Below are 20191 nucleotides of genomic sequence, written 5' to 3'. Positions count from 1 at the left end.
CTCACTTTAAGTTATGACAAGATTAATTAAAAGTCGGGTCAGAGATTTAATTGGGCATTTATGGTAAAGTGTCACAAGGGCTATGTGAAGAAAAGCGAACTACAAAAAAGGTGAAAACAATTAATGTAGTAATAATATTGTAATGGTAGAAGTCATAATACACCCAAACAATTAGGCTCAGGCTTAAGCAACATCGCTTTCTTCAAAATAAGTCTGAATCTCATTTTCTTTTTCTTTATTTCACACCATGATTTTAGACCGTGACACTGTGAAAAAATATTCAATTATATATTCATATCTTAGAGTACATTAACTAAGCCAATTACTCGTCTGTCTACTGTTTAACAGGGCAAAGTTTAAGTATAACAACACATCACACCTCAGTGTATTGAAGTATAAAGCAAAAAAGGTCAATAGGAGGGATGCATTTAATCAAAGAAACCTTAAACAGAAGTAACATCTTAAGGTAAACCAGATTCAATGAAATGTCTTAAAAAATGGAGAACAAAAAAAAAAAAACAGAATTGCAATGACTGATAAGATTATAACCTACAGTTGCATGCAAATGGAAACATACAAAAGAAAATGAATAAAAATTCCAATGAACCAAGACAAAGTTTTAAGCAAGTTTTGTTTATAAAGTGAATATTCTTGTAATATAGAGTGAAAACATAAAAATATCCAAGACAGTATACAACTGAGAGAACAAAATAAGAAATAAAGTATGCAGAAGCTCGCAACGATTTGCTTCCCCATTTAACTGCTTGGTTGCTGGCACAGATTTAGGATATCATTCAGCATCCTGACAGTGGATTCATAGATGGTCCTGAGATTGAGAGAGAGAGAGAGAGAGAGAGAGAGAGAGAGAGAGAGAGAGAAACACCATGAACAGTTGTACAGCTGTCATTTTAAATAAAGTCTCGGACAGCATGCTTTCACAATATGACATCTAAATCTCTTACCTCTGTATATCGTCAGCATTTTCAGCAGTGACGTTGTAATAGTTTTGTATTTGTCTGCGTACAGACAAAGCAATTTCCTTCAACTCCACCATAAATGCATCAGCTGTAATGAACAGAGCAGTAGGGTAAAATCTTCATCATGTATCAGAGGATTTTTTTATTCGGTCTCCTTATTCACTTCATATCACTCAAGTTACTTCAAGTCCAACTCCACTGGACTTGATACATGCTTTAGGTTCTATGAAATGAAATCTTTGAGAATGTGTTCAGTAGGAGAATTATTTTAGAAATTTCTCAAATTCTTACTCTCTAGCATTCAAGTGATGGGACTAAATAAAGGCCCATTCACACCAATGGTGATAACTATAACGATAACTGTTAAGCAAGGGATAATGTACATCCGGCAGGATGTACATTATCCTGCTCATTACTTGCCACATAATTAGATATGAAATATTGATTTGAGTTGAAATATTTTAACAGAAAGCTTCCGTGAACACAGCAGTTGCGAGTAAGCGGCAAATTCAAACTAAATTACATTTAAGGGAAAAGGTGCAGTCAAACCACTTATTACTTATTTCACCTCATAAATAATTAATACAATAAAAGATTTAAGCCGAAAATGTTTTAAAATCTTGCCAGTTTGTTAGTTATCTTATAATCCATTACAGCGTACAAAACAATCATAGCAAAATGGCATCAGCTGTGTTTGTATGAAATGAGAGAGTGAGTATGTGATAGCAGGATGACATAATTAAACAACTGTACACCATTTTGAGACAGAGTTTTAATATTTTATTAGCTAAACAAATGCAAAGCCTCTGCCGAGAAAAACTGTTCCTAGCAAGAGTTCAGCGCCGACTTCAGTTACCCAGATAAGCCTGTGTTATCAGCTTTTACTGGTTGTTATCGAGGGATAACATACCTCAGTATGTTGCAACTGACCAATCAGAAACAAGTATTCCACAGAACCGTGTAATAAAAATCATTATAATTTCATGAGAATATGGAAGGCCAGAACACAATTACAGTAGAGATAACACAGAGGAACAATATGACTGGAATCATTTTCTATTTTGTCCAGCTGATGATAGTCAGAGCTTGAGCATTTTAAGTGGCAGATGACATTTGCAGTGTGCATATATAGCACAATATTATGGTCTGTTGGTGCAGATGCTAATAATGTTATTGTTATCTTTATTGGTGTGAATGGGCCTTAACAACAACTAAAAATCAGTAACAAAAACTCACATTGTTGGATGATGGTCAGAATGTGTGTAACTGCAGCCCACTGTGTGATACTATCGATGGCCTCTGACTCTATGGAGGAGCTCATTTCAGACAGAAAAAACCTAGAACATACCAGAAAATGATTAGAATTGTTCAATTTGAGTATGAACATAGGCTTTTAGTTCTGGCTGGTGTTTAATGTTACCTGGTAACAGCTGGCGATCTGATCATTACTTTGAGTATGGTGTTCGAGAGAGGTGGAAGGTCGTTAAGCGTCTCTGGAGTCAACACCTCTTCCACATGAGAGATCTGCAGGAAGTAACATCAAAAACTAAACATTTCTTATTCAAATAACTCATTTAAAGACGACATCACAGTAAAAGAAATGGTTTGAGCTCAAAAGTCTTTCAATTAAAAAGACAAAGGAGAAAGGCCACACAAACATCAAACAGCACTCAATTAAATGAAACCATTCACAGATTTACCTTCTGCAAGGTGCGGCTGATATCAATAATAACTGCTGCACAGAGTGATGAAAAGACTCCGGTCATGAACTCTGACCTCTCAGTTGTAAACTTAGTCACCAGCAAGAAGTCATAGAGAGCTTCTTCAGAAGAGCAACACAACTAAAGATACATAAAGAAAGGCTTTTGAAAATAAAGTGTCAGGAGAAAAATGTTGTCATGCAGAAATGTCAGTCAAATTTTAACAAGACTAAACTGAGTTTAAATATGTACATGTACACACACACACACACACACACACGTGTTTGTCAAACACATTCAGAAACATCCAGAAATGGAAAGTGTATTTGAGGAAGGTGTTAACACCTCACCTCCTGCCCCTCTTCCTTGTCTTTACGCAGTCGATGTGCTATGAGCTCCACAACTTTCTGGAAGATGTTGGTCAAAATGCGGATAGTGAGGGACAGTTGATCTTCCGGATCATCCTCAGGCTTATGGGAAAGGCAGCCCTGTGCCACCTCAGTAAGCAGAGCGAGTACAGGAGGGATGCACATGTATCCTTTCTCTAAATGAACACACATACACAACAATTGTTATAAAATAATTATGCTATACAGTGCTGCAGCATCAAGCTATCAATACCCGGAAGACTAATTCACCATATGTTCAACACAGAACTTATTTTACTAATTAATTGAAAAACCCGTAAGAAAAATCTCAGGGGAACTTGAACGGTGAATGAGTCTTCTGGGTTTTGGCATCACAGATGCAGCACTTGTAAACTTTTGTGGGAAAGTGCTTAAACATGTATTTATATCTTGACTAACACCACAAATCTGTCAGTTTATCATGCAATCACTAGGTCCTACATCAGCATAAAGACTTAAGACTTATCCACCTGTCTGCAGGACCGAAGCCACATGCTGCAGTAAGTGGTCTCTGAAATCACTGTCTCCTAAAGAAACCCGCAGCACATCCTTGCACACCGTTAAACAACTCTGACAATGACACAGAAAAGGGAAACAAATTATATACAGATAATGCAAAATCTGTGTCTGCACAGATTAGACTTCATGTGTTGTCTATCATTTTCAACAAGGAAAAAACTATTTTAAATGTAATAATGTTATATATAAAACAGATTTTTTGCATGTACACTGAATGTTTGTTGGTAAGATTTTTTTATGTTTTTGATGTCTCCCCAAGGCTGCATTTATTTGATCAAAAATACAAAAAAAAGAAAAGAAAAAGGTAATATTGTTAAATATTATGACAATTTAAATTGACAAATTACCACCACCACCACCAACAAAATCTACTTCCACACTGATCATGCCACTCACTTCTATGGTCTTCCTGCTTAAAGACAATTGCTGCTCACTGCTGGAGCTGGCCAGGAAAGGAAGGACTCTTTTCTCTACCCAGGACACAGAATGCTCCAGAGATTTGAGGAACTCCCGCTCCTCTGGGTACTGTAGGGTCAGAAAGAGGTGCTGATTATGACTTTATCCAAGACAAAAGACAAAATCCAAGTCATGCCCAATGAAAACCACATGAACAGTTTAGCATACGGACAGCCATGAAACATCAATACTCTACTGTACAGAGATGCAAACAGGTAAGGAGGAAAAAAGGTGTGAAGATTGCTTGGATTGGGGGCATGCTCTACGTGGAATTTCTTTTAAAAGGTATTTGTTTTACACGCTCTTTTGTAGTTACTTTAAGGTAATTTTTACAAATATGTTTTACCTCATATGTCAAAAACTGTAATAATTTTGTTTTTATAATAATATTGTTGCAACGTTTAAAAAAAATCAAGATTGAAAATACGGTGTCAAAATCCCATATTACAAAAGATGAAGTTCTAAGCAGGCTATTTAGAAGGCAATATTAGCCAATTAGACGGCAATGCTGACCTAAAATGCAAATAATATTACCCTTTTTAGACATGACCCTTTTAGGACACCCCCCTCCAATAAAAACACTTCTCATTGGATCTAAGCAAATTTCATGTGTGACCTATTTTAAGTTTAAAAAAGTGAAATGTCACTGAAAGGTGAGGAGTTTGCATTTATAATAGCTTGAGATTCTGAGACCTACTTTAACTGCTGAAATGAATTGTGTCCTGTTACCTCAGTGCTTGAGAATGCATAGCTAAAGTACTGACAGACAACTTATTTCTTTTAAACCTCTCTTCACATCTTAACATCCCTTGTGTGAGTATGTTCAGTGGATGTTGGCTTTGTTTGGAGTGTAAAAGACTCAAAGAGTGAATGCAGAGGGGTTACTGCTGTACACTCACTTTGTGTTGAAGATGGATACAGAGTCGGCCATGGAAGATAAAAGCTCTCAGCGCTGTCTCAGTGACTGCCACACTGACCTCTGCTCCACTCAGAGAGGAAAACAACAGCGACTGCACACATATACAAAACACAAATGACAATAGCTCCCAAATGATGGTACATTCTGCAATCAATTCTGAACTAATCATAAAAGGACCTTAAAACTTTTCCACCAGAAAAACACTTTGGTCTTTTAAAGATCATAGAGGCAGAAAAAATATGATGTAATATCTGAAGACCTTAACTACCTTGAACAAAACTATTCTAATATGCTCCATAGCTACATTCTCAGCCTGTGAGATCGCTGATACGCGATATTATCATGTACATTTATTTACTTCGATTCATAGCCGGAGAGTGAACCAAATCCAGGGTATTGCTAAAAGCAGCATAAACTACATATTCAAGTAACATATGGATGTCATGTCATAAAATATTTTTAATATGAATGAATTTGTATTTAACATAATCCTTACAGTTCCTCAATTACATTATCAAAGAACATCACTGACTTCAGTCTAGCATTGAGTTTATACAGCACAGTTTAATCAGTGAAGCTATCTACACTGTGTGATAAATAAATCTCTTGTACTTTTTATTGCACGCACATCTGCACTTTGGGAGTAGTGGTCGACCGATAAAAGTGTTTTTTGACAGCCGATGCATATATCTTGGAAAGCAGTGAGATAATAGCCAATATAAAGCCGATAATTAATTTTTTTCAATTATTATTATTCATATTTAAGAAATACTGAAATCATTTGACAGTGTATTTAAAAAAAAAGTGTAAAAGAAACATGCTTATACTTTAGATGACAGTATTTTTAACAAATAAATAAATATGTAATTAAAAAAAAAAAGTAAACACTGTAACCAACACAGCACTCAGTATTAAATAATAGTTTGTGTGCACTGGGAATCATATTTTTCAAATAAACTCAGGGTAACCCTCATTATTCATACAGCACACAGTAAAAATTACATGATATTAAAATGGGGAAATGCATTACATTGCATTGCATACATTTATTCCTTTATTTAACCATTCTATCTTATTATTAGACGGACTTCTATCCATATCAGACAGAACGGTTAACGGTGACAAACAAGAAGATGAACAAGAAAGAGAGTTTGAGCACTGTGTGTGCTCAGGCGCTGCCGCTCTCATAGACGTCAAAATAAAAGTCCCACCTCGAACACATCTGCCAAGCAGAAAAACTGGCTGATGCCGATATTTGAAAAATGCCAAATATCGGTCGACCACTAGATGACAGAATACTTGAGAGAGCAGAATTCCATCAGCAAGTGCGAACTCTGCAACAAAACATGACTCATCTCGACGCATCTGATTGGCCATAGCATTCATAAACTCAATGGAATCGTGTGTGATTGGTTATAATGCACAACACTGAAAAAATGCGTAAAAAAAATATGATGAAACAAATAGGCCCTAATATTAATTAGATAACAATATTAGCACAATAATAATAAAAATAAAGTACTAACAATAATAAAAATAGTCTATATATCATCAAAGGCATCAGCCAAAGCGACAATATCTGTGACTATCATCGATACATGATACTATCTTCTATGGGCTCAATGCACAAGATGGCGCCGGTGAGCTTCAGCAACGCGAGTGTGTGCATACTTACTACCGGTCTTGCGACATTTTCACTTACTGTAAGGGGAAACTTACATACAAAACTTGGCTAGATAGACATAATAAATGTTTTTCAAATAAATAATGCGGATAGCTGTATATTAAAAACAAGAGAAAACATCCTCCTTACATTATTGCGTACATATGTGTGGAAATTCATTCAGATACCACACGGATCGAGAATGGTTCATTCTTTCTTCTGTTGATTATGAGGCTCAGCATCAGTGCTTAGTCGGGCAATGGAAATCTCTTTATTCAAACACAAACCACTCAAATCTGCAATACTGTACATTTTTGGAGAGTTGATTTTGTTCTGTCTGCTATTTATAAATTTATAAGGTTTGTGACTTTCAAGCGATTGTTTCGAGACACTCTGAGATTTCTGCATATGTTTTCATAACTAACTGTACAATTTAACAAAGTAATTATGGTGGGCAGGCATTCATTAAAAGATCGGTGTTTGCATTAGGCTACCTGTGTGGTTTTATTAATATTGGTTTTGTGAAAGATGTTGCATAAATAATTATCTATGTATATTTTTACGATTTCTTTTGCATTAAATATCTGCTAAAACAAATCTTTGAATTTGTCATGTATTAGTTGTATCCTTTTACAACTGGAAGTATCTATGCACTCACTCGCTAGACTGGAAATCCAAGATGGAGGAGATATGCAACTAGCCCATTGGCACAACCTATTAGAGAGCTTCGACCAATACAATAACAACACTGTCATTTAGCTGAACAGCTCAATGCAGCAGTATCTTTACAGCAAGACTGGTGAAAACCTGCAATTAACATATTGACTTCGTAATGACAGCAATATCACGTAAAGAGAGTTCTCTGTAATAGTAATCATCAAACCTCTGTACCTTCCATTTGTCAAGGGCCTTATGGAGTGGTCTAATCTGATCCAGTGGCAGCATGAACAGACGGTCTCGGGTTTTAGGGTGCAGGAGTAAATAATCCAGATAGTCTAGGCCCAGATCTGGTTTCGAGTCCTCCAGCCCATCAAAATGCACTTTACCAGATGTATCTTCATCACCTTGCTGAGAAGAGAGGGATCATAGAGGATATGAAAACACCTTAAACACCCTCATGACCCCCACATAAACACTCTAAAGGACATTTACCGCTCTCACAGGTACGGCCTCCACAAGCCAGTTCTCTATCAGCTCCACAATATGGCTGATCTGCCCCCAGCTACAGAGACACTCCACCGACTGACTGTATGCTGTCACAGCGGTGCCCGCTTTCAGACTCCTTAAGTGAGACATCACTTTACTCCTGCAGAGAGGAACACAGTCATGCAGTACACCCAGACAGCACTACAGATCGCTCTAAAGCCTTCAAAACACACTCAATCCCACCAGCATTAGAGAACGCCTTTGGATCAAATAGGAATCAGAATTGGCATTTCGCTTCTGAGCCAACCTGCTGTTCTGGGGAGATGGTGAGACACCATACAGACTGTATAGACACTCAGCAGGAAAGATGATTTTGAAATGCTTTTGTCTTCATTGAACTGTCCTTTGCATGAATAGCGCCCCGAAAAATTACAATTCAGATTCGTCTCATGTCAAGGGGGTGTTTTCATTTTTAGCTGCACTACTGCTTTAAAATGAGGCATTTAACAATGTGAGCTGCACAGATGGGTAGTTGAGAGGGAGAGTCCTACTAACCTCAGAGCTGGAACGGAAGAGGCAGGAAGTAGAGAGGCTAGAAGAATGAGAGGGGCTTTACACCGTTCCTCCTGCACACACACACACACACATATGCACAAAACTGCGTCATGTTGCAACCATATTGCATCAGCTTTAAGGGTGTTCAGCTTTGCTTTTTAAATCGTCCTTTGGTTCTCTGTGTGAATGTGCCTCTTACCTGGAAGATTTTAAGATACTGAGGCAGAACTGATGCAAACTTTGACGTGGTGTACTTGAAGGCCTCTTGGTTCGCCATGAGAGATTTCTGAACACTTTTCCACAGAATTACGAGGATCTCCAGCAGGCTGGCCATGGTGGCAGTGTCCTGAACTGAGAGAACATCCTCCAACATCTAGTGACAATGGCAAACATAAACATTATTATTTTTGATTATATTTTCCCTTTTTAACTCCATGCCAGCTTGTATGGCTATGTTCAATGGGAGAGCTAGGCTTAGTTATTCAAAATTTAATCTAAATTAGATGTTTAAGATACATTTTTCTAACAAACTTAAAACTAAATTTGGATTTATTATTACTTACTAACTACTAATATCATTTAAATCCATCTGAACTTCCCAATCATTGCTCGACAGTTTGTTGGATTTTGTGGAAAACATTTGGATGAAATACATTTAATAATTTAAATAATAATATATAGGTGAGATTCAGTTTGCAAAGAATATGACTGTACATACACTACCATTTGAAAGATTAGTATTTTTTTAAGTCATACATAATTGGTTAGCATGGATGCATGAAATTGACCAAAAGTTCCAAAGAAACAGAAAAAGTAAGTATGAAGTATACAAATTGTTCAGTTTTGTGCGTAATGGTAAAGTGGTTATGTTTCGTTTCGTTTTTCAAAGTTAATTTAGAAAAAGCATTTTTTGTTTGTTAAATATAAGTTATATTATATATTATAAGTAAGTTTTTAAATAACAAACAAGCAGCCAGCGGTAGACAGTGAGCCTATTTTTGATCAAGTTAGCCATCTCAAATCATATAACAATGTTTAAACATTAAAACTAGATAATGTGCGCGATATCCAATAATTTGTGCGGAGAGTGGAAGCTGAAGCACGCTTTACAGGACATGGAAGTGCCAGCACGATCACTTCCATTTTTCAGTGGCTACGCCATCATTTTTGCTCATGAAGGTAACAGTAATACATCATTTGTAACAATAAAGGGTCTAAACTAAACTAAACTGTTTTTTTTCTTTATTTTATAAAAGCACAACATGATGTGCTTTCTTCTGTCCCATCTTTAACTGGAGCTCTTCACAAAAATAAAACATGTGAAAACATGCCTCACATACATGATAAATATATCTATAGAAAGCTTTAAATTACAACTTAACGGAAAAAAAAAAACCACACAAAAAAACTTTTTTATAATCACAATCAGTAAAGATGCACTTCTCTCTAAAGGTGAGTTCTAATGCGGAGTTGGCGAGTCAGGATCGGCAACCACTAATTTATTAATAAATAATTCAAATATCTCCTTAGTATTTCCCCTGACACATTTATGGTAATTACTTTTGCCTGTGTTTTGCGGCAAGCCTAAGCCTATAGTGTGCATTTGAACAGAACTGTTCAGCTGTGCTGATGGCTCGCAGCATACAGGCTGCTGCAGTTAGGACAATAAACACAGCTGAGTCGCTCAGTTGCGATAGCATGATCTTGTGTTGTTTCCACCAGTGCAGAATTTATTGTTTATCACTAATTGATGGATGTCTAAAATATGAAATTAAGGAGAAGCCCGCATTTAAACTACAACATGAAAATTGACCCAAAGCCCACCTGAGGGGCGTAAAAAGTCAGGGCCCGTCGGGCTCGGGCTGAAATGCAGGGCTCTAGTAATGAATGCTGAAAATGTAGCTTTGCCATCAGAGAAATAAATAACTTTTTTAAATATATTATAATAGAAAATACTCTTTTAAACTGGAAGCCTTTTTTTTCTTACAATATTACTGCTTTTACTGTATTTTTGATTAAATAAATTCAGCCTTGGTTTACATAAGACTTCTTAAAAAATAATAATAATAATTACTGACCCCAAACTTTTAAACAGCTGTGCATAGCAAGTCTCACCGTGCTGTTTTCTTTATTGCTAGATGTTATTTCATCATCTCCTGCATTTTGAATGCACACATTCAGGCACTTTCGGATCACTAGCATCAGCTTGACTACAAAGAGAAAGCACTGTGAGTTTACATTCACATATCTGAGAATGACACATACTGTACTTCCAAATGTCAAAACTAAACCCTCATAAGTCAAGACACAATATAAAACAGAATTCGTATTTAAGAAAGCTTACTGGGTAATCCATAGCAATCTAACCTATATTAGCAGGAGCCGTGTACAGATAAGCATGTTGGTAAAACTTTCGAGCCGCCCCAGGGTTTGTCTGAATCAGGGTGACACATCGCTCGCACCAGACAGTCTCTGGTTGGTTGACTGGAAAGAAGGAGTTGAACAGGAGGTTGACGATTCGCTTGGAAACTGGAGAAGAGTCCATTTCCAATCGAGCCAACAGGTGCTCCAGGGAACAAACTTTCCAAAACTGTATCATGGCAAAGTGGGAAAAAAATAGGCAAACAATTAGTATGCTAATGCTTTGTATTAACTTTTTATATTTTTATAATAACATTTTAACTCAAAGGACATTTGGTTAACATCAAAGCAAATTTGGTTAAAGAACAAATAAAGTGTCAAACAATGTCAATGTTATTTTACATTTACATTAAGTCATTTAGCAGTAGCTTTATCCAAAGTGACTTATGAGGACAATGGTAGCAAATCAACATCAACAAAAGAGCATATGCATGATATGCAAGTGCTATGACAAGTCTCAGTTATAGCTTGGAAGGGCTCAGAATGTGATTTAAACATTGATTTTTCTTACCTTGGCTGCCCGTACAGCCTTGATCTTGAGGAGCATGCCCACAAAAGCAACACGCACCTTTTCAGAGCTGTCATGGAGGCTACTCTTTAGAGCGGGCAACAGTTTTTCCATGAGAGGATGACTTAAACTGTTATCCAGAATTATAGAAATGCACTGCAGAGCAAACAAACAGGTTTTAAAACAAACCGATGATGGAAAATAGTTAAAAAGAATAAAAAGTTCAAATGAACTGTAAACATATTCATTTAAAATGAATATGCTAAACTCTTAACTTTTAACTAATTATTTGGTAAATTGATTTGGTAATTCCCTTTGAAAATCCTTTTATAGTTTGAAACTCCTAAATGACTAAATCAAGCTAAAAATCACTCAGTGATTCAAGACAGTGACCTTTCTCAAGCTGTAAATGGCTTTAAAATTGCATTACACTGCAAAACTGTAAAGATGTTAAGCAATTGCTCCCCATCTCTCTCTAATCACTTTGCTCTTTTCTCAAGTGGCTGATAGATGGTTGGGCTTTTACCATGAACACAGAGCATCGGACATCTGGAGAGCTTGTGTCATTAGCCAGCTGCAGGATGAGCTTCTCCAGTAGGTCAGTGATGACCGTGGAAGGGATGACCTCCCAGCAACGACCCAGGACAGAACATACACCCAGCACTGCAGAAGATCTTACGAGGGGCTGTGGGTCATCAAGAAGAGCCTATAGAGACAGAAAGGGTCAATTTCATAGTCACTAAAGCTACTATCTTTTATATTCATTTTAATCTGAACTACAACATGCCCTAGAGTTTTGTTTCTTTACTGTACATTCACACTTTACATTAGGGCTTCATTGGTTAACATTAGTTAATTCATTAGTCAACATAAACTGCCAATGAAAAAATCCTTCTGAACATTCATTAATCTCAGTTATTCCAATATTTAATAACACGTTGTTAAAATCGAAAGTTGCAACTGTGTTATTCAATGAGCTGACATGAACTAAGAGTTGTTGTTTTGTTTAATAACTTCTGTAGCAAAGGTAGCTATTGCTCATTGTGAATGTTAATGGGGAACTAATGAGGTCTTATTGTAAAATGATACCTATGGGACTTAATAGTTCTTTTGCACTTTAATTGGTCTAAATTTTTTTACTTAATTTTTTTGCATTGCTTTATTGTATTTAAATGTTTAGTTATTTTTGTTATAAAAAGTTAATTAACCTGTTAATTAATACTGTATTATGACCACTTTTTTAAAAACAAAATATCAATACCGTGACACTACCGTATACAGTGATAAAAGCATGAGCAATTAATCGCAACAGGAAAATTTGATACCGGCATATCCCTAGCAGACTACTGTTTATTATTACATCCAACAACAGATCATCTCAATCGCTTAGCAGTCATTCTTGTCTACATCTGCTCCAACCGTGAAACAATGACCGAATGACTGTTGACAGTTTACTCAGGACGGGTCTAAGGTAAAATGCTAGAGTCAATCCACAATCATGGGAGGGGCCTGGGTCTTTGTGAGTTCACACAGACAGGCATCTAAGAATGGCTTGATATGAGAAAGGAGAAATTATTTAACGTGATTAAAAGATCTATAATGAGATCTTTATCATTATAGGCTGGTTGTGTACACACACTGCCAACACACATTAAAGTTCAAACAACTTGTAAAAGTGCATGTCGCATCCAATGACCCCTTTAAAGATTTTTTTTTTTACATTCTCTAAAAATAAAGAAATACGTCTGTAACCAAGGCCACTGAAAACAAAATGGGTGTACACTAATGCACTCCATTTACACACACAGAACACTTACAATATACTGATAATGCACAATAATGCAAGACATACAAACAGTAAATCGAGTTGTTTCTGGACAGCCTGGTCCACCATCTCACTGCTCATGCTGGGGTCATGGATGGGGAAAGCCTCAGTGAAGAGCAGTGTGGCATTGGCACGAACCTCGGCATTGGTGGCCTGTTGAAAACGATTAAAAACGTGTCTAAATGAACATGGTGATATACTTCAAAGCACCAAATTTAGTCTTGCACAACATGTTTAAAATACAAGCACAATAAAACAACACACTGTCAACTGATTTATGATCTACCTTTAATGCTTTCCACAGAATTGGCTTGTAGAGCCTGTTCAGCATCTCATCGACACCTTCTCGAAACTTCTGCTTGTGGAAATATGTAAGGATCTATATGCAGAGACAGGGACAATTTTTCACTTACAGTTTACAATTTCACATCACTAAATGATCTGTTCCATTTGTCAAATCTCCAGTGTAAGTAGCAAGTAGCAAGCTTTCTTCTTATGATTTCTCTTATTTATTATGAATTGTTGTTTTATTATAATTTTCCAAGTAAAAAATTACAAATATTCTGCCTTGGTGAGCATAAAAGGCTTCTATTAAAAACATTAAAACATCTTAGCCTCCCTAAACTTGTAAAAGTTATTGAACTTTAACAAGTTCACATTTAATTAACCACTTCACTGAAATAAAGATGAAATACAGTCTGGCACCTGTCTGACTTTGCTGTGTACAGGTGAGTTTCTATGCAGTAGCATAGCATGCTGCATTAGGTCCTGAATGCAGGTGGACTCAATCTCCTCCAGGAAAGAGCCTGATGCCTTTCTCCATGCTCTGAAGTAAATCTCAGCCACATGGACAGACAAAGTTCTATCGGCAGAGTGGAAGAAAAAATATATATATATCAGATCAAACAGTACAAATGCACAGTGTACTTTGATAGCACAGAGACCACTCGAACACTGCTTGTCTGATTAATATGTGAAGTTACTACAGAACAGTCTTGCTTGGCTTGTTTTAATAAGCACAAGTTTTGTGTGAAGAGAAAATTAGTCTGTTTGAGTGATAACTTGATAACTCCCCTACTCAAGTAGAGTCATGCAATTTTTACACCAAATATGTGAAGTATCATTTCATTTAATATTTTTAAAGGTGCACTGAGTAATTTACCCAATAAAAAGAATTAAAAAGATACATCCCAAATGACAGTCAAGTCCACATAAAGTCCAAAAATGCAAGTCAGTATTCCTGACTCTCATCTTGAGATCACATCTAGAAAACTAAAAGATTCTTGGTAGGCATTTAATGCACATACACATCATAAAATAAACTTCCATTGTTGCAGCTGCTATACTTAACATCTATACTTCGAGAGTGTAGCAGGTTTTCAGATTCACATTACTACAAATGGTGTTTCACCCTCATATTGTCCCTTAACAATCAAATTTACAGAGTGCACCTTTAGGCATTATAAAACAAGAGGTCATGAGTGTTTGAAATACTTTGGGAAAAACTGCAGCTGATTCTTAATAGTTTCATGAATCATCCGAATGAAGTTGTCGTTCCAAGAAAAAAGGAAGGCAAGGAACCGCTTCCCCTGAAAAATGAGCAATAACCAGAGTTATATAAAAAAGATCAATGACAAGTAGAAAATAATGTCTTGAATGTATGAGCCCACAGACACATCTACACAAACCTCTTCTTGTTTAATATGAGAGGGCCTGAAGAAACACTGGAGGAGAGGATCGATGACCTGCTGCCCTCTCTCAGATGCAAAGTCCACACTGAGAAGCACCTCTCGTAGAGTACAGAGCCTTCTGAGCTCACTGACCTGGGAACATACCCAAAAAACATAAACATTTCTCACGCACCATTTAGAATATTAAATGATCTGCCAGTTTATATTTTATAATGATTTTAAGTGGTTCTAGTACCGGTTTCTCAAGTGTAACCGTGTTCTCCAAACAGACAAGGAAAGCAGTCCAACCAAGCTCCTCCTTCCCTTTTAGATCCCGCCTCCACCAGCATTCAAACAGCCAATGAATAGCCTGCTGGAGGGGTGTGTGGGACAGTGGCAAAGCACTCTCTATACCTGGACAACAATGGAGGAAATATATTCTACACTGTATTTAAGAAAATGTTTAATTATTAAGCTTTTTGAAGTGAACGAAGGTGATGTGAAATGACAAAAATTGTATCAAGTAAGATTACATCTGGATTTAACCTATTACATAAAGAAATATATATATTATTACTTTATTCATCAAGAATGAATTATATTGACAAAGTGTCAATACATTTATGTTGCAATACAAATACTTCGTTTTTAAATAAATGCTATTATTTGGGTTTCTATTCATCAAAGAACCAAAGTTTCACAATTCCACAAAAAATATTAAGCAGCATGACAGTTTTCAACAATGATAATAATAATTATAAATATTTCTTGAGCAACTATTCAGCAGATTTATTTTCAAAGAATCGTGCGATTCTGTAGACTGGAGTAATGGCTTAAAAAAACAGTTTCCCCTTCACAAAAAGGACTTTTTAAAATATTAAATTAATGAAGTTATTTTAAATTGTAGATATAATTTCAAAAGATTGCATATTTACTGTATGTTTGATCAAATAGATGTTGCCTTGGTGAGCATGAGACTTATTAAAAACATTTAAAAAATCTTTATGGTAGTATAAGTGGACATTTATTATAAATCTTACCTACAATTAAATATATAGGGCCTAAATTTCATTTTGGAAATTGGTGGGGAATTCCCCATTTAGGGGACTCTTAGGGATTTTTTTATTTGAGGGAAGAGTTGGGGGATATTTTTTGACATTTTTAAATTACAATCATTTAAACATGTTCTGTCATGCAGTGTATTTGTGTTTTACAATGTATAATGTTCTTGATTCATATTTATATTGAGGAATTTACTTAAAAATAACTTTTTTTTTTATTTTTTAAGATTTTAAACTTTAAAATTGATTATAAAGTGCCCCTATTGTGCCTTTGTGAAAATTAACTTTAATGGAGTGTGTCATGTAGCTGTATGTGAACATAAACTATCTGCGAAGCTTTGAAGCCGACAGTGCATGATAAATAAAGAAAAAAAGGCGCCTAATGCAATCGCCTGAGCGAGTCGTTACGGCTCTTATTCTGTTACGGCTCTACATCAAAAAGTAACATATTTGCATAATGTCCGCCCATGTTCTACGTCATCAACTTGCCTGCCCACTAACAGTCAAAATTTCAATTCATTCACAATTCAATTCATTGACAAGTCTCCAGGGCTGTCATTCCGTCATGACATTGAGCGTTTCATTTCCTACACGCGCTGTACGCATTAGACCAATCCAGAGCCAATCTCTACAGCTCTGGACTGATCACAGAGGACTGCACCATCTGACCAATCACAGCAGTGAGGGCTCATGGAAAGGAGGGGTTTAAAGAGACTGATTCTTTGAACTGCTTTGCAAGAGTTGTTTACGAATCATTTAGAAATTAGGTCAAATTAAATCTATTTTTCAAGAAAACTAATGTGTTTTTTGACCTTGCATGTAAACCTGTTTTAAGACTCATAAAACAATATTAGCAACCTTAAAATGGCATAATAGGGGCACTATAAAAAAAAAAAAAAGACAAGTAAGACAATAGGGCTGAACACAAAACTAATTTCTGTAGTTGCAGGCTGTTTCAGATGCGGATCTGTGTGCCCGCTTTGGGTGTGAGCTCAGAGAAAGTGTCTTACAGAGGGAGTGCGAGTACTGAATTGAGTGAGTTCTCTTTGGCGTCATCTTGCTCACTGCACAGACTGAGAAGCATTTGCAAATCATATCATCTGTCCCGAACGTCTTTCACAATGAAATATTTTTGGGAATTTCCCACGTTAATGAGTAGAATTATGCACCCAAACTGAAATTCAAAACCTATAAGCATGTATTTGTGTGTGTACTGTATTTTCCGCACTATAAGGTGCACCGGATTATAAGGCGCACCTTCATGATGGCCATGAATGGCCTATTTTAGAACTGTTTCATAGCGCCTTATATATATATATATATATATATATATATATAAGGCGCTCCGGATTATAAGGCGCATTGCAGTTTTTTGAGAAAATGAAAGGCTTTTAAGTGCGCCTTATAGTGCAGAAAATACGGTGTGTGTATGTGTGTGTATATATATATATATATATATATATATATATATATATATATATATATATATATATATATATATGGTTGTATGTGTAAATATTACATAAAATCTGATAAAATGATTAAGCATTTACAAACAGTTTAAAGTCAGATTACATTTTAACAAACAAACAAACAACAAAAAATACTTTCAGTATTTCAGTACGTCAATGCTTTCACAACATTTTCTAATGACTAGATATTTAATGATTTACCAGTACTTACAGTTTAGCGTCTGAGCACATTCGAGAAGAGAAGTATAGTTGTCATTTTCCTGCAAAATATCTACGGAGACTGTAGAAACAATCGTAACGCCCTCTATTACTGCCATTGTCTGTATCTGAAAAGGAAACAGCAACAAACCACCTGTCATTTTGATACATTCCCTAAAACTGCTCTTGGTTTACGGCCTCTTTCGAAGCATTAGCAGTTTTACCTGTTCCTCAGATATCTCCACCTCCATGTCACCCGCGTCCTCCTCGGCTCCAGTGATCCAGCGCTCTGGAGGGTGAGCGGTGAGGCTGTGCTGCAGCAGCTTCAGCTGTTTCTCCCACAGCTCCTGCCTCTGACTCCTCTGCAGCTCCGGCAAAACCTCCGCCAGGTCAAACGGATCCGCTCCATCCTTCTGTAACATAAACAGCAATAAACGGGATGATTCTGGATAATACAGACCAATGTTTTATCTCCTTCTATGTCCTTGATTTCAATGGTAGCTTGGAAGTCTGAATGATGTAGACTTTTTGCTTCTTTATTCTGAAACTACCACATAGTAAAGTCAAAAAACAAGGTCTTGTTTATCTTTTGTTCTCTTTAGTTGTTTGAACAGTTACAACATGTATCCAGTGTAATTTACATGAAGCAGATAACAATATGTACAATGCCTTGTGAATAAGAAGTGTGAATACTTAAAAAGAATTGACTCAAACAGAATTTAATGTTTCTAGACACTTAAATTCATGTTATTTTTAATTAAATGCAATTAGTTCATCTTTATATGTAATTTCATAATTATTTATATTGTCTCTATTATTGTTGTTTCTACAAGATTCTTATTTCTATTGTGCTACATGTTTAAAGTGTACAGTCAAATGTACTGACAAACATTTATAGTAAACAAGATTTTAATGTAGTTTCTATTGAAAAGTTTTGTAGTTAAACATATTTGAAATGTTAAATTTGCTATTTAATACATTTTCTTATGTAATATTGAATAATAATTGAATAACAAGTAAGTGTTTTAATATTAGACAACTCAAAGAAAGTGCTTCTTAAAGCATGCCAAAGTAACTTGTGCACTTAAGTGTGTTAAGTAACATTCATGGAAATATAATTTCAAGTAATCTTAAATGGTCTGTTGTTTATATTACTACTTTATTTGCAAGTACAGTTTTTATGTAACGTTACTTCAGAAGTTTGAATCTCACTACACATGCACATTCATTAACAGTTTGTTTTGACATTAAACTGTATTAGTGACACTGACAGAGAGCGTTGGTTGTAAACATGGCTCACATGTAATCCGACGAAGGTCAGAAAATCCTGGACGTGATCAGGATGGACAGACTCCAGAAACTGCTTTCGTTTCGACATCTCGCTTACAGTCCTAGCAGACAGAAGAGAAAGAGAAACACAATTACTACCAGAGCCGTTGAGAGACGGCTCTGATTACTGCACACTTCGGCGAGTAACGTTAACACTTAAGTTTTATTTTATGTTTTTGTCCGTTCACAGCAAGGGCATAGCACCAAATCAGTCACACAACCAACGGAGTAGGCTTCTCACAACACAACACCTCATCAATCATCATATTATTAATAATAACAGTAATAATACAAATCAGTATATCATTATGGACCCGTTACTCAGTTTCACCATTCAAGTTAACATTACCCCTGTCCGACGCCCCAGTTCACAGAAAGACATTATGTATGCAATCGTGCAAGTATTAATATAACAGTATTTTCGACACGGAAGCTCATTATAACATATATAACAGCACATTACAAATATATTTTTCATCGGAGCAAACCTGTCAGGTTGTTTACACACAGAAGATCCTCAGAGGTACTCGCTCCGTCCGTTTCAATGTTTCCCCGCTCAAAATTAAAGAAGCGTCATGACGTCAGGCGTAACGTTTCATTCGCGGCGTGCCGATGTGGCAGCGCCACCTGCTGTATGGAAGATGGACGCGCTACAGTTTAAATGCAATGGCGTTAATCGATATATCTATTAAATATATTTTCTTAATTCTGTATAACCTTATTTATGATTCTTAACACGCATCAAGTGCTACCTACTCAGCTTGTTCATTTACTATTTCAAAATCTAAAACTGACCGCTAATGTCCAGCAGACGGAGCCAAAAGTACGTTGTACGATCAGTCAGCCAAGTCATTTCCAACATTGCTGAACAAGGCATAAGAGGTGGAAAAAGTCTCCGAGATATTAGAAAGAGTTTTATCATAAAAAAAATATAAAAAAAACACATAGGATAAGTGTGGTGTGGACATGGAAGCTTGGGCGTTGTACTGGGCTGCTCCATGTTACACGCCATACTTTTTTAAATGCATTACACACTAGTTGACAAACATATCATGAGGATAACAATGAAAGCAGACATATTTATATATATATATATATATATATATATAAAAAAAAAAATAAAAAAAAAACACACACACACACAAGACAGGGTAAGCGTGGCATGTCTGGGACGGCTGGGAATGAGTGTGGATTTGGTGACCCTGGGCCCCGAAGCACCTCACCTTGATAACCCCTTGCAACTACACCCTGGCGGGGGTCTATCATATGCCATGGCCACGAGGGATGTCAGAGGCAGCTTTACAATACCTTATCATTAATAATTGTATCAATATTATTATTATTATTATTATTATTATTGCAACT

At 36.2% G+C, this 20191-nt stretch overlaps 1 protein-coding gene across 1 annotated transcript; it reads right to left on the bottom strand.

The window, feature by feature from the left end:
• Positions 1-184: 184 nt before the first annotated feature.
• On the bottom strand, positions 185-19407 carry ncapg2 (non-SMC condensin II complex, subunit G2). The gene is made up of 27 exons (XM_026267772.1): positions 19315-19407; positions 18798-18888; positions 17722-17910; positions 17511-17625; positions 15023-15180; positions 14785-14919; positions 14591-14685; positions 13802-13958; positions 13383-13475; positions 13124-13249; positions 11798-11977; positions 11275-11427; positions 10710-10932; positions 10458-10552; positions 8542-8715; positions 8343-8413; positions 7794-7947; positions 7533-7709; positions 4959-5069; positions 4000-4128; positions 3555-3654; positions 3028-3221; positions 2678-2818; positions 2398-2501; positions 2214-2314; positions 963-1065; positions 185-826 (listed from the first exon to the last, which is right to left on the bottom strand). Exons 2-27 carry the CDS (start codon positions 18873-18875, stop codon positions 757-759), a joined length of 3426 nt encoding a protein of 1141 aa, XP_026123557.1. The 5' UTR covers positions 18876-18888; positions 19315-19407; the 3' UTR covers positions 185-756.
• Between the last annotated feature and the right edge of the window lie 784 nt (positions 19408-20191).

Source organism: Carassius auratus, chromosome 7 (genome assembly GCF_003368295.1).
Source record: "Carassius auratus strain Wakin chromosome 7, ASM336829v1, whole genome shotgun sequence".
Classification (NCBI taxonomy): Eukaryota; Metazoa; Chordata; class Actinopteri; order Cypriniformes; family Cyprinidae; genus Carassius; species Carassius auratus.
The sequence above is the reverse complement of the archived record's forward strand: the minus strand, read 5'-3'. Positions and strand labels throughout refer to the sequence as shown.